This window comes from Solanum tuberosum, unplaced genomic scaffold (assembly GCF_000226075.1).
Source record: "Solanum tuberosum cultivar DM 1-3 516 R44 unplaced genomic scaffold, SolTub_3.0 scf00137, whole genome shotgun sequence".
NCBI classification, from domain to species: Eukaryota; Viridiplantae; Streptophyta; class Magnoliopsida; order Solanales; family Solanaceae; genus Solanum; species Solanum tuberosum.
In genome coordinates this window covers 393,985-408,650 of record NW_006239066.1, presented here as the reverse complement: position 1 = coordinate 408,650, position 14,666 = coordinate 393,985, and the positions used below count along the sequence as shown (strand labels likewise).

The window sequence follows — 14,666 nt, the reverse complement described above, 5'->3', positions numbered from 1 at the left end:
TAGAGAATCTCCCACAGAAACCATATTATTTTCTTATATGAGTAAAGTTGAGTTTGTTACTTCTTTATCTTTAACGAACTAAGTTGGTTGCAACTGTTTTATAAGCTTTATTTATATTGCATGTGCTTCATTTCTTTATATTTGAGTTAAGTTATTCAGAAGTTGAGAAGAGTCAGGTAAGTGTTTTCTTTCAGAATCCTTTCAAGCCTATATCTTGTTTTAGCATTTCAACTCGCATACTCGTACATTCAATGTATTGATGCCAGTTGGCCTACATCTTATTATGATGTAGACGCAGGTAACCAGGATCAGCATACAACGCCTCGTTGATCCAGCTTGAGCATTCAGAGTCTGTTGGTGAGCCTCATTGCATTCCAGATGACTCCTTTATTTGCTTTCTAGTCTTTCAGATGTTAGGATGATCGGGGGTCATGTCCCGACATCCCTCTTTGTTTTAGAGGCTTCGTAGACAGTTAGTAGTCAGATGTCTTTACATTGTCATTTCATATGTTAAGACTTGAGTTGCCATTTTAGCCAAGTTGAATGTTGACTTTTAAACATTCTAAGCTATTTGACTAAGTTATTTGAGTAAGTCCATTTGATCATTGTATTAATGTTTTGAGTCTTCCGCTGAGTCAGTAAGTCAGGCCAAGGGTTCGCTTGAGGCCAGTAATGGTGTTCGAGTGTCAGTCCCGCTCAGGGTGTAGGCTCGGGGTGTGACACCATCTTTTGTAGCTTTTGGGTATCAGAGACGAGGGTGAGCACTTGGCGTCCTAGATCAACCTGTATTCTTCTGTATATATGCTTAGCTAGTCTTTTGACTTTGAGACGACTTGTTGTGGTCCACTTTTGGGACTTGTATTTGTTCATACTAGATAACTTTGTACTCGTGACTTCCAGGTTCTGGAGAGATTCTAGTGTATATAGATTTTGGTTTGCTTTCGTTATTGTCTTGTTTTTATTGCTAGTGTAATTATTGTCTAGTTCTACCTTTATACTCACTACTTGTCGTTCTAGGTACGGGGTTGACTTACCTACTTGTGGGTTATAGTAGGTGTCTTCATGACTCGAAAAATTGGATCGTGACAAATGCGTACCTATAACTCATAAATTTGTGTAAAAGCTTAACCGAGAGATTCTAAATCGTAAAAACAACAACAAAGCTAAAAGATCATAACATTTGATCAGTAAAATGCAAATACATAGCTCAGAAATTCGTAAAGATGCTTAACACAAATCCTAACTCGTAAATCAACAACTAACTCGAATAGAAAGACAACCCACAAAATGATCGTAACATTTTATCTGTAAAATGCAAATTAACTTGTTAACTCGTATAGAGACAGATAATCAAAGAAGCTTAATTAGTTAAATTTGGTCCTTAACTAAGAAGAAGAAATTCAGATGGAAGAAAAGAGCTCCATAGTTATAATCACACTCCAATCCACTTAAGTATAATCTTTTCAGCCCTCTCTCTTCAGCTTCCAGATATCACTCTCACCTCTCACCGGCGATCTCCCTCTCACCTGTCGCACTCGTCAGTAACAGATTTCCGTCGGCAGCAAATATGGCTCCACCAAAATCCGTCCGTTCAATATCTCAACAAGCCTTCGATGAATTGGTGAAGGAAAATATTGAAGATCTTGGAATGGATTCCACTGAAGCCCTTGAAGACGCTATTCAAACCCTAACTCTCCAAGGCGTTGATCTCTCCGGTATTCTCTGTTAAAATTATTTGCATTTGTAGTAATTACTATCAACTACCTCTGTATATATTCCTTTTTATTATATTTGTTTACTGATTACTGAATTTCATCTTTTACAGAAAAAAATTACTGTTTGATTCTCTAAATTTCATGTCTATTGCGAAACGGAGATGTAAAACTGTAACCAGATTAGATGACATTGGGCTTTATAAATGCTCCAGTTTGTAAATATTGTGAAAGACTAAATCTTACTTCAATCTGTTTTATGTCCGCACTCAGGGATTGTGACTAGCATTTTGGGTTCTGGGGAGGAAAATCCAGTAATTCAATCACTTGAGAAGCTGAAGGAATTGGATCGTGATTGGAAGCAGGGAGGCGGGGATGAGACTGATGTGAAGGAAATTATTGAATGGTTAGATAAATTGAATGATGCGTGTAATGTTGATGGATCAGGAAATGCTGCTATAGCAACTAAGAATGGTGCTATAAAATTGGTGTGTTCGATATGCGGTAAACTTGGGAGCGAGGGCCTTGTTTCAGCTCTGAAGACATTGGTTTCCTTACTTCATGGTATGATACATATATTACGTATATACAATAATGTTTCCTGAGGGAATGACTGTTAGTGGAATTTGATGTGTTCTGTGGGTTTGGGGATTGATTATGTTACTTGTTGGTTACTTTAAAGAAGAAGAAATAATAGATAGTGTGATGCATGATGAAATACATCCTTTTTTTCTCTAAGTCACGAGCTGTCAGGTTTTCAGTACATGATACTTATTTTCTTAGTATTTTATATTGGCTGAAAATTATGATTCTAGTTCTTGTTTTTAATGGAACACTTTAGTTTTGGTGATTTACTACAAATGCCGTTAATTAGGTTAGATTTGTCAATTTTGTTTCCTTTTTTTCCCGTTCAGTTGTTGTAATTTACTATAGGCATGCATCTAGCACCAAAATAAAATGAAGGTTTGTAAGCAAATCCTAGCTCATACTTCTCATATCAAGTATTATATGTTAGTACATTATTTGGATCACTAGGACTCTTTTGTTGCAAATCTTTCAGCATTTATGTACACCTTTCATGCATCACTAGCAGGTATAGAGAATGAAAAGATTATGCATAGTGCGCTGGTGTACTATTCTGAAACTTGTGATGCAGAAATCTCTCAAGATCATAATGATAAAAAAAAAAAGAAATCTGTCAACATCCTACTTTGTAGTTCGTTATGAAATGACATACATGACTCAGAGGGTGTTGGCACTTTTCGGCTTATCTATGCGTTTAATAGAATTAAAAATACTAATAGTAGCTTATAAATTAAACAAGCCAAAATCCAGAAGTTCATTACTCTCAACTTATGATTTTTCAGGTTGTAAGCACTTTTGGTTTGACCAAATTTTTTTACTATTTTATCCCTAGTATTAATTCATATCCCTGAAATATCCTTACTGCAATGAAACCCCTAACCCTGTGCATGATTTCACTCCCTCACCTTTTACACGATTTCTGTCATAGCCCGGGTACCATCAAGAGCAATCAAGGTTCTTAAGAAGCTCTGTACGTTGAAAGTGATCTGATTGATTTTGTGCTAAAGGATTTTGTTTTGCAATATTTGAATTGAAGAACTCATATACATATATGTTATACACTTGCTGAGAACAAAAAAAAAGGTAAGAAGAAATGACAGTGGAGAGTTAAGAATATGAGTCTATCAACATTGATGTCAAGTGCTTGTTTCTTTTATGCACTTATTTTTTGTGTTATTTAAGTAGGTTTTTTTACTAACAAATTTTACTCAAATTATTAATATCAAATTTTAGCTTTTCATTAAATAATTTTTTATATTTATCAACAAAGAATGAGAGGTAAATTATTTTATATTTGTTTCAATCTGAAATGTTGAATCTTGTAAAAATCATGTTTTATTAGTGTAAATGGTTTTAAAGCTGTTTAAGTCATTTAAACAGAAAAAAGTGCATATGGACACTTTTATACTAAGCACTTCAATGGTATATTAACAATTTTAGCGCTTTATTCTAATACGTAATTGCTTATTTATTCAATTAGTTTCAACACTTGAGTATTTTTTGGCACTTAATACTTATCAACTACTTTAAATCAGCTTAGCCAAACGGGCTCTCATATTCCTACAATGCCAATTTGATTTTCGTATTATTTTGGTTGAAATTTCGGATAGTTCTGCATTCTCAGTAGATGGGAGAGCTGATATCATCAATGGAAAATGTCTAATATGCATAATTGTATTGTGTGCAGATCTACAGAGCACTGAAATATTTAGGGAGACTAATGGTCCAAAGATGGTTATGAATATCCTAAACAATAGGAAAGAAAACTTAAGCATCTTGAACAGTGGATTCGCTGTTGTTTCTGCCGCTGCAACTGGGAATGAGGTCCTCAAGGAGGCATTTATGAACTTGAAAATTGATGAGCTGATTCTTCAATGTCTAAGAGAATTTAGTAGGGGGAGTATTCCTTGTTTATATGATGCTGTACGAGTCCTGCTAACCTCTGATGACAATCGTGTTGTGGCCTCTGAAGTAAGTGAACATTTATAGTAGTTATTGTTATTTGATGTTAATTGCTCATCAAAATCAGAATTCTGATACAGGTGGAATAACTCACATGGACAGAGTCACGCAATGTATTTTGTTCCATAATAAGTTTCAGATCAGGCTAATTTTTTGACTGAACAGGATAAATAGGACCTGTGACCTGGACTAGTCTATAATAATTTCCCGAAAGCACCACTTTATTTACTGGGTGAGTTGATCAAGTTGTATGGTTGCATCGATCAATCACGTATGACCAAAGAAATTCAAACATTCACCACATGAACTATAGAAAACCTGAAGATTTCTCACTATTTTATATTTCTGGACAACCCTGATTTTATCACCTAATAAGAGTTGCATTATCCTAGTTGTCCATCATATTGAGACAATATTTTTAAGTTTTTCTTTTTTGATAGGTAATGTAAATTTATTAAATATAGAACCAAGAAGGTACTTTGAAGTACAAAGTAAATTGTTAGATTTAACTTCTTTTGTGGCAAACTAAATGGCACAGATTGCTTTCATGATTTAATGCTTTGACCAGTTTTCCTTTATTATTTGGTTATTCTTTAAAAGTGAAGATATGCAACTTCTCTTCTTATTTCTAATGTCAATTTTTTTCGAATGAATCTTTTTATTTACTCTCAAGCTTGTTCGAATTAATTCTCAAGCAACTATACTTTCATATTGTGGAGAAAAATATTTTTTAGTGGATCCAGTATTGCTGATCAAATGATTGAACTACAGATCCATGATCCTTGACTCCAGATAAACCATTTATACGTTCTAATGGAGGAGGCTGTATTAATAATGGATCTTTAACTGCTTATCCTAGATCCAGTTATTATTGATTTGTGAATGTTCTGGTTTATCAAGATATCAACTGGGCTGGGAGTTGGTTGAATTGTTAAGGTAGGCAGACCTGGATAATTAAGAAAGTATATGGCTATATCAGCAATGATTGAATTTCTTACGTTGCTCTAATGCATGCTCTAAACAGTGAGACGTTCTGTAAATGTTATTGTTCTTAACTGTAGGTTTATGGGTATGCCAGAAGGTTTGCAAAAATAGGAATTGTTGAAGCACTTGTTGATTCACTTCATGATGGGATCAAGGCGCCTAGTCTGGTGTCTGCAAGTGTTGCTTTAAAAGCTATTGCTGTTAATGTAAGTACTGAATAATATATGAAATAACTTGAAGACACAAGGAATATGTTAATTAAATACTTTGCACTTTGCATATAAGCATTCTTAAACTCCTTAAGCTGAAATCTTCCTTGCATCTATTTAAAATTTATCATCCCTATTATAGTTGACATTTTGAGCTCATTACAGAATTTGGAATGTAACGCTCTTGTAATTATCTTTCAACACTTGTTTCTGGAGTCAATATACTCTTTAACAGTAAAAATAAGTACATTATCTCTTTTATATCTGTGCACATGCCCACCCTGAAAGTGATAAACTGTTGATGATAATATAGATCTGTGCTGGCTGTAGCTGACCAAGTTTTTCCTGCAGCATTGTCATCAATTGAGTAATCCCGTTAGATGGGTTTATAAATCTTATAAATAGGAGATGGTTTTTGTCACAGGTCATCTTATCGACTTGCATAAACTTCCCGTGGCTAATAGGGAGAACTTTTAATTTAATTGTGGATCCATTAGAAAAACTTGGGGGTAGGTTAAATGATGTTAATCAATCATTTCAGAAGCTTATTGTCACTCATCTTTTTCCTGAATGATTGCCACCTTAGTCCTAATACACAATGCCTACCTTGGCTTACACAATTAGGGGTTGTTTGGTATGATGTATAAGGAAAACAAAAGTTAATTTCTCAGACAATCACTCAACTAATAATTTTTAGCTTGGAAAGTCACTCAACTTTGTTTTGTAACACAAAAGCCATTCAACTATTGTCATTTCATCTAGACATCTACAAAGTCCCTCAACCAATTCAAACACAATATTCTCCGTCGTTATATAATGTCACACATCTATAATTTGAATGGTAAACCTACAAGAAAAGTAGGATACAGGGTAGAGCTACTATGAAAGGTAGGGTTAATAATAAATAAAATTATTAAATAATAAGTAAAGACAAAATGAGAAAAAAAATATTAAGGTAACGATGCGATCACACTAAATTGATCATTACACAAAATGGGTCTATACGTCGTTACCTAAAAATGAATTTAAACGATGCGAAACAATACAATTTCTGTAACAATCAAAACAAACATTGTATTTAAACTAACAATGCAATACAACGAGTAACAACCATCCAAACAAGGTGTTAAGCCAAACTTTTAAAAAATAAAAAGTGGTTCATTCCGGTTAAACAAAAAGCGGGTCAATTTAATGGTTAATTAAAATAATTTTTCTTTCCCAAAAAAATTGACTTGAAAATTTCCCTGCCAACAATATCTACCGAAAATGTCGTTGGAATTGGTTGAGTGATTTTGGAGGTGAAATGACTATAGTTTAGTGACTTTGCTGTTACAAAACAAAGTTGAGTGACTTTCTAAGATAATTGTCATTAGTTGAGTGACTTTTGTGTTACAAAACAAAGTTGAGTGACTTTTCTGTTACAAAACAAAGTTGAGTGACTTTTTGAGATAGAAGTTGTTAGTTGAGTGACCGTCTGAGAAATTAACTCAGAAAATAATCATGGTATATAATTTGTTATAACTTTATCCAATGCTTGGTTGTAATTTGAATCATGTATAATTTAACTCTTGTATAACTTAATACATCAATTGGTGTATTATTTTATACCACCAATAACATGGATCGAATCAATGTATAAGTATATATGGATAAAGTAGCAGAAGGACAAAACTACCATTATCTTTTTCCTAGAAATCAATGAAGGTCATGCATTCAAGAGAATAATTGTCAACTCGATACTTTTTAGTATAAAAAATAAATAAACACTTCAAAATCAAATCTTGTATCTCCAATTTTTGTCCAATTAACCAATCACATCCAACAAGAAATAATTTCTGGATTACTAATCCCTACATTATAATCCTCGTATAACTTGTCTTCAAACCAAACTCCCCCTTAAGGTAAGAATATCTTATGGAAGGTTCAGTGAAAAGTTGGATATCTTCCATCACATTTGAAGTGTTTCAAAGTAGGTCCTTAGAACTTTGCAAGTGATAGAAGCAGATAACAACCTTTATTTATAGATAAGTGTAAGTTTTGTAGTTGCCTTTCGGTTTCACTAATAACAAACTAATGCTTATAACAATTTTCCTGTAGTTAGTGACTTGCAACTTTGACTCAGTTGCTCCATAATTCCTAATTGTTTGCTGTCACTTTTGGATTCAGGATGATATATGCAGAGCCGTTGCTGAAAATGGTGGTATAGACGCAATTCTTCGATGTATAGATGACAGCAGTGAACAGGGTGAAAAAGTCGTAGCCATAACTTGCTGCTCCTTGTTATCTAAGGTGCAAAGTTTATTTACAACTTGAACTAAACTTTTCCTGTTTCTTCTTTCCTTGTGTTTGATTGTTATACTGGGGTGTGTAGTTTTGCATGTTTTCTGCTGAGCATTTTTTATTATTGATCTATGAGAACTGATCCTATATATAGTGTCTTGATATTTCATGATCCTTTATCATATGTATGGATGTACTTTAGAAGGCCCAATTGTCTCATAATTTTTTTTGGGGGGAAGTGTACAGATGGCCCAATTTTGGGACCCCTATTTAAGGCATAGCCGAAGCTTTAAAGTTTTGTAAGTTTATCCACTTTTGAATCATCTTTGATACGCCAACAAAGTTTAAAAAATCTGGGTCTGAACTCTGAAGTTACAGACTACAGACATATGGGTCTGAAACTAGGCTTGACACAACCAAACGTCAATCAATTTGGAGCATGCAAACTTCAGACGTTTTGTTTGTAGTTTTGGGTCTGAGCTCTGAAGTTACAAACTTCAGACATATGGCTCTGAAGTAGGCTTGACAGAACCAAATGTTAATCAATTTGGAGCAAACAAACTTCAGACATTTTGTTAGAAGCTTTGTCCTGTCAGTTTGAAACTTCAGATATTTTTTCTGAAGTTTGGCCTGGCAGTCCAAAACTTCAGACCTGTATGTTTGAAGTTTGGGGGACCTAACTTCAGACCCCGATCAATACCTTCTTTCTGGTCATTCTAGTGGTGATTAGGACATTGAAACATAGTTGACCACTCATCCTTCTCCATCATTGCATAGGGCTCTAGTAGAGGTAAATAATATAATAGAGAAGACCTCTAGGATATCAATGCAAGTTTCTTCCTCATAAACGCTGAGTTCTTAACTCAATGTTGTATTCTTTGGTACTGTACTTCAATGAATCATGCTTGGGATCATTTGTTGCGTATTCACTATGTAAGCTAGCAACATAATTTTCATTAAATTCAATGCCAACGTAGCAATAAGCAACTTGGGCCACACCTTTACTCAAGCAACAACTATGAAGAAGGAGAAGCAGAGGAGTATACAGACTTTATCTGAAGTTTGTCAATACTAGCTACAAGTTAAATGATTTGAGATGGATATAGTTTAAATAAAAGGGTCAAAACTGGCTATCAGGTGCAATTCCTAAAATTTTGTTCATAGCATATTTGTATACATTAAATTTGGTTTTTGATGTATAAATTGTTTTTTTTTCTCGTAAGTAGATTGAATATTCTGAATCATGTTTAATTTTGTTTGTCATTACTTATCAAGTTTTCTGGTTGTGCATGTGGAATAGGAACTTCAGCTTTCTTTTGGTCCCCATGAATTGATTATCTGCTATTCTTCCTTTCTTAAAATTAAATTTTAATATATTATAGTGAGCAGTTGGCAGGAAGTGACATAAACAAGAGTGCTATTGTAGATAAGGATGGCATGGACAAGCTTATGAAACTTGCAATGAGATTTTCCGATGATCCGGCTGTGCTACATGAGGTAATACCATTGATATAAGTTTATTATGTCTTGCAAGCCATATAAAACATTTCATTTTTTCAGGAATCCGAATTTTTCATATATCAGTCCATCTTCTGTCATTTGGGGTGTTTCATCGTCACAAGCTATCTCGTATGCTGATTTGGTGCTGAACTTCCCATTACCTGTTCCATTTCAAATGATTTTATCTACAAATACAACATTATTTGCAATAAAATGGGATAAACCAATAATTTTGTCAGATGAGTCAAGATAATAAATTGTAGAAGATAGATCCAATTCTCATCCATCATCACATCAGATGCGGTAATGAAATGTCTACCCGAGTCAATATCAAAACAGGCTTGGCTTTTCAATATCAAAAAGCAAAAAAAAGGCTTAGCTTTCATAAGACTTCTCCAAAAATGGGAAGCATTTTGCTTAGGTAGCCAATTCGACTAAGTTTGATTTTGAATATACTTGCTGCGAATCACATAGTCCAAAGATCATTAAACTCAAAAGCTAGTTTGGAATCATATTTTGCAAGCATTACAAGATTGTGGTTTCTTTACATTTTTTTTATATCCAAACCTCCTTTCCTTTTGCATTTTACAAACAGTATCCCAGTGGACAAGGTGTACTTTCTTTTTTTTTCTTTTCATTCGTGTCATTGCATAGGAAAGTCCTATTAATTCCATATATCTTTGTGAACACCTCAATAGGTACAGAACTATCTGCATGTATACAATTTAGGCACCAAAAGACCTCTTTGCTACTCTTTCCATGTTTCAGGTTATGTCTATGATAACTGTATTGTCCTTGAGGTCTCCACATAATGCTGCATGTGCAATTGAAGCCGGAGCTGGTGATATTGTTATCCAAGCTATGCAGAGGTTTCCAGAATCAGAGCTACTGCAAAGAAGCTCTTGTTTCATGATCCGAAATCTTGTGGTTAGGAATCCAGAAAACAGGCAAGTGCCCCACCACTAGACTTGTTATTTGCTTGCTGCTGATATGTTAAGGATTTGATGTGCCAGTTTGTAAGGGTAGACGGTTGCAAAAAAACTTATCTGCACCTGGCATCTGTACCAAACCAATACATCTACTTAAAACTCTTATCACTTAATCATGGGAAAGTAATGTGGTTTGGTGCAAATGCTGGTTGTCAGGAAGTTTTTTCTCGGCCAGTCTCGTAGGAACTAAGTAAGTTTGACATTGTGAATGTTTTTTGCAGAACTATTTTGCTTGGTAATGGCATTGAGAAGCTTATAAGAAAGGCTAAGATGAATTACAAGAGCTGTAAGAATGCTGCAACTGATGCTCTTAGGGATCTAGGACTAGATAACTATAACTTGTGAGTCCCTGGAGTCCAAGCTTAGATTTTGTGAAATCCCATTCCCCGCCCCCTAATGTCATCGGTAGATCATTTATCTAATCTACCTTCCAACCACCACCATCCAAAGTTCAAAGGTCACAGTGCTCCCCAACTCTTTGGGTCTGGAAAAGGAATACGATCAATGCTGTTTATGTTTGTTAAGCTCCCTTGTGAAAATCGCTTGCAGATACGCGAATGCTTACCGTCTATCCATTGAAAGGGAGTATGAATACTGTTGGAACGGCTTTGTGGTTTTGATTTGGATTATAACACAAATATTATCCCTATCTTATTTAAGTGTACAAGTGCAGCTTCTAATACAAATTCTAACAAGCAGAGTTACTAATACATTCCTATGACTCTCATTAGGGGTGTTCATCGTTTGTTAAAACCCATCCAAATTGAAAACTGAACCAAATCAATTAAATTATGGGAAAAGAAAATATTTACTATTTATAGCTATATAATTTTAATACATGTACTATTCATTTTTACTCTCACCATTCCTTTTTATGTCTTCCTTACTATATATAGTTGGTCCATAATACTTGTTATTTCATAAAATAATGCATAAATTATAATATTCTTCCTATTATAACCCTTGATAGTTAATTAACCTTGAAAATAAATATTTGATCAACTTGGGAAAATTAATAAGTAATTAATATTCATTGTAATTACTTCATACATTAATTAATTACTCTCACCATTGCATTACTTAGGGGTGTCAAAAGAATATGAAAAATCGATCGAATTGATCGAACTAAATCGATTTATGTCTTTCTTCAATAAAATTGTGGACTTTTATTTAAGTATATAACGAACAATTCGGATGGTCCTTTTCATTTATGAAAAAATCAAAAAAAAAATTGAACCGAACCAAATAACCTTACGTGTATGTAAATATATTTTATATATTAACAATATGTTAAATTTAATATTTAAAAATATTTTATAACATTTTTCAAATATAAATATTACATAGATCTTAGGCCTCTAATGACTGGATGACTTTGGGTCTTTGCTCTTTAATTGGAGTTTAATTAATTAGATTTAAATTTAAAAGATACTATAATAGATACTCTATCAAACAATAGAGCAAACTTATGCAAATACTCCTATTAAATGATTAAGATCAAACAATACGGCAACAATGTTTTGCATTCTTGACTTCTTGGTAAAGAATTAAAGTGCTTATTCAAGAACATACTTGCGAAAGAAATATTTTAATGATAGAATAAGATCAAAGATTACAACACAAGGTTTTACATTCTTGACTTCTTGGTGAAGAATTGAAGTGCTTCTTCAATAACATATTTGCGAAAGAAATATTTTAATAATAGAGTTATTTGAGGTGATATTTTAAAAGGAAAAAAAAGAAGAAAAAATTAACCGAACTGTACCGATACCGAAGAGAAATCGATATGATTGAGATGGTTTTAAAAAATTTAATTTTGGTTATTCATTATAAAAAAAATCCAAAAAATTGGGATGGTATAATTTTTTGAAAATAACCGACCGAACCGTCCGGTTGACACTCCTAGCATTACTCTATAAAATCTGATTTTAAAAAAGAAATCTCAACAAACAAATTTAAACTAGAAGATGAATTTATATATCATTTATTGAAAAGTAGAGTTTAAAAAACATAATAAAGGTAGAATTGTAAACTTAGTTTATTAATGCAAGTGAATTGTAAACTTACATACTGCTGATTTTTTACCTAAACAATCTTATTATATATTAAGACACTTATAATAAATATACTTACTACATGCAAATCTTATTTTTATACAGTGTAATGCGTCTATATTACATGTGTAGTTCGTTTTCATCAGAGTCCAGTTTTTAAAATCAAAACAAGTATAATACATTTTAATTTATTTGTAATACATATATATTGCATATATGTTTAAAGATAGTTAATATTTTATAAAAAGCTCTTTAAAAGGTAATTAGTTTTGGTTAACAAGGTTTTGTTTGGTTTCATAAAAACACTAGATACAAAAGCCGAGTAAACTTGAGCCAAATATATATTATTTTATTTGTTTCAATTTATGTGACACAGATAGAACTGGGAGAGTCAACAAATTTTTTACATATTTTTTTCTTTAATTATTTATATAATATTTTAGCGTACTTTTCAAATAATATTTGTGGCACATGTGATATTTTAAGAGTTAATTAATTTTTTAATATATTTGTTTAAATATTTTAAGTTGTTGATTATTGAGATATGTGGCACATGAGAATTTTTGAGAGTTAATCAATTCTTAATGCATTTTTAAAAATATTTTAAGTTGTAAATTATTGTTATTTATGGTACCTTTAGTCAGTGGCGGATTCAGAAATTTTATTTCATGGGTGCTCAATTATTTTTAGTTTGAGAATTGCTATATAAAGTGGGTGCTTAGTTAATATATTTGAATGAATTATTAGATATTACAAACAAATATTAGTGTTAATTGCAAAAAGCAATGGGTGCTTAAGCACCCATAATCCATAACATACATCCGCCACTGCCTTTAGTTAGCGTAGTTTTCAAATAATAGATGTTAGCTCATCTGTCTCAATTTAGATGGAATTTCGAAAGTTAATCAAATTTTCATATGTTTTTTTTAAATATTTTAAGTTATTAATTATTGTGATTTATAGTACTTTTAATGCAATACTTAAATAATACATGTTATTCCCTCAGTTCCAATTTATGTTGTATATGTGAAATTTTGAGAGCTAACCAAATTTTTATAAGTAATTTTTAAATACATATATACCAAAAATGAAAATAAATAAAGAAATACTAAATATAAAATAGAGGAAATTAGAGGGGAAGGGCAAATCGGTCAATTGACTGATTGAGCCTAAGCTCCTCAAAATGGCATTTCGGAAGTTGATCAAATTTTTAATATATTTTTAAAATATTTTAAGTTGTTAATCATTGTGACTTTATATTACTTTTAACGTAATTTTTAATGATATATGTTATTCCCTCAGTCTCAATTTATGTGGCATAGGTGAAATTTTGAGAGTTAACCAAACTTTTTGTAAGTAATTTTAAATACATAATATACTAAGAAAGAAAATAAACAAATAAGTATTAAATATAAAATAGAAGGAATTTGAGGAGAACGGAAAATCGGTGAATTGACCGACTGACCTTAAGCTCCTCAAATTCGCTCTTCTAATAATACTAGTTTTTCAGTATCTTCCTCGAACCATTTTCCTATCTGTTTTTGCCTCGTTTCTAATGTCTTCTTCCTTATAACCTCTTCCTTCTCTTCTTCTTTTCTAGGTATCAATCGCATGAAGCCGGATTAGATTCGATATACTTGTACTCCTTTCCGATATTTCCTTTAATTTGTAATTCTGCATGTAAGTGTTAATCAAAATACAAAAAATCGTTCCAAAAATTGTGTTAATTTTCTCGTCAATTACACTTTTATTAGTCATTTGTTAAAGGATTTGAAGGTAAATAGTGCTAATTAAGAAATCCGACACATGATTTCAATCGAAATAGTTGAGCAAACCCTAAGTGTTGAACGTTAGATGCGTTTTAGGGTTTGTGGGAGAGATTTAGGGGCATGGACTCAAATATTTTGCTACATTAATTCATGTTATGCCTTTTGATTCATGGGAGGTTATAAATCGAATGGCGATTTTTTTTGCAATTTAAAATGGCCAAACTATAACAAAGTCCATGTATTATGTTCATTATTTATAATACTTTTATGTTTTAATTATTTTCTTGTACTCCAATAACTTATTAAGACATTTTCCTTCTCAACTAAAGGATCATTTGATCACATGTTTTGTTATGCTAGAATTATAATGCAAAAATTGATATATAGAACCACCAATTTTTAAAAAGAGCAACTTTCAAATATAGCAAACACAAAATTCATATTTGTATGCTATAGCAAAGTTTGTATAATTGTGCTCCATAGCAAACATATATATGTATAATTCGCTATACATATACAAAAAAAAAAATAGTTGTATAATCTGCTTTGGTATACATATACAAAAAGATCAATTGTATAAAGTGAGAAAGGCGAGTGAGTGAGCGAGCGAGATCTGGGAGAG

The 14,666-nt window shown here is 32.4% G+C and overlaps 1 protein-coding gene across 2 annotated transcripts; it reads left to right on the top strand.

The window, feature by feature from the left end:
• The first annotated feature begins 1,332 nt into the window (after positions 1-1,332).
• On the top strand, positions 1,333-10,931 carry LOC102579445 (armadillo repeat-containing protein 6). Of its 2 annotated transcripts, XM_006352019.2 has the most exons (8): positions 1,337-1,715; positions 1,986-2,276; positions 3,985-4,268; positions 5,321-5,449; positions 7,619-7,741; positions 9,122-9,229; positions 10,001-10,179; positions 10,443-10,931. In XM_006352019.2, exons 1-8 carry the CDS (start codon positions 1,568-1,570, stop codon positions 10,564-10,566), a joined length of 1,386 nt encoding a protein of 461 aa, XP_006352081.1. In that variant the 5' UTR covers positions 1,337-1,567; the 3' UTR covers positions 10,567-10,931. The 2 variants fall into 2 exon arrangements, with proteins under 2 accessions (XP_006352082.1, XP_006352081.1); XM_006352020.2 differs by lacking the exons at positions 10,001-10,179; positions 10,443-10,931 and adding an exon at positions 9,293-9,994 and having other exon boundaries at positions 1,333-1,715.
• The last annotated feature ends 3,735 nt before the right edge of the window (positions 10,932-14,666 follow it).

Excerpts from the sequence above, each read along its gene's own strand:
- LOC102579445 (XM_006352019.2), top strand. The coding sequence starts at position 1,568 with ATGGCTCCACCAAAATCCGTCCGTTCAATATCTCAACAAGCCTTCGAT. Across the intron at positions 1,716-1,985 it reads CCAAGGCGTTGATCTCTCCG|GGATTGTGACTAGCATTTTG; the intron begins GTATTCTCTGTT and ends GTCCGCACTCAG. Across the intron at positions 2,277-3,984 it reads ATTGGTTTCCTTACTTCATG|ATCTACAGAGCACTGAAATA; the intron begins GTATGATACATA and ends TATTGTGTGCAG.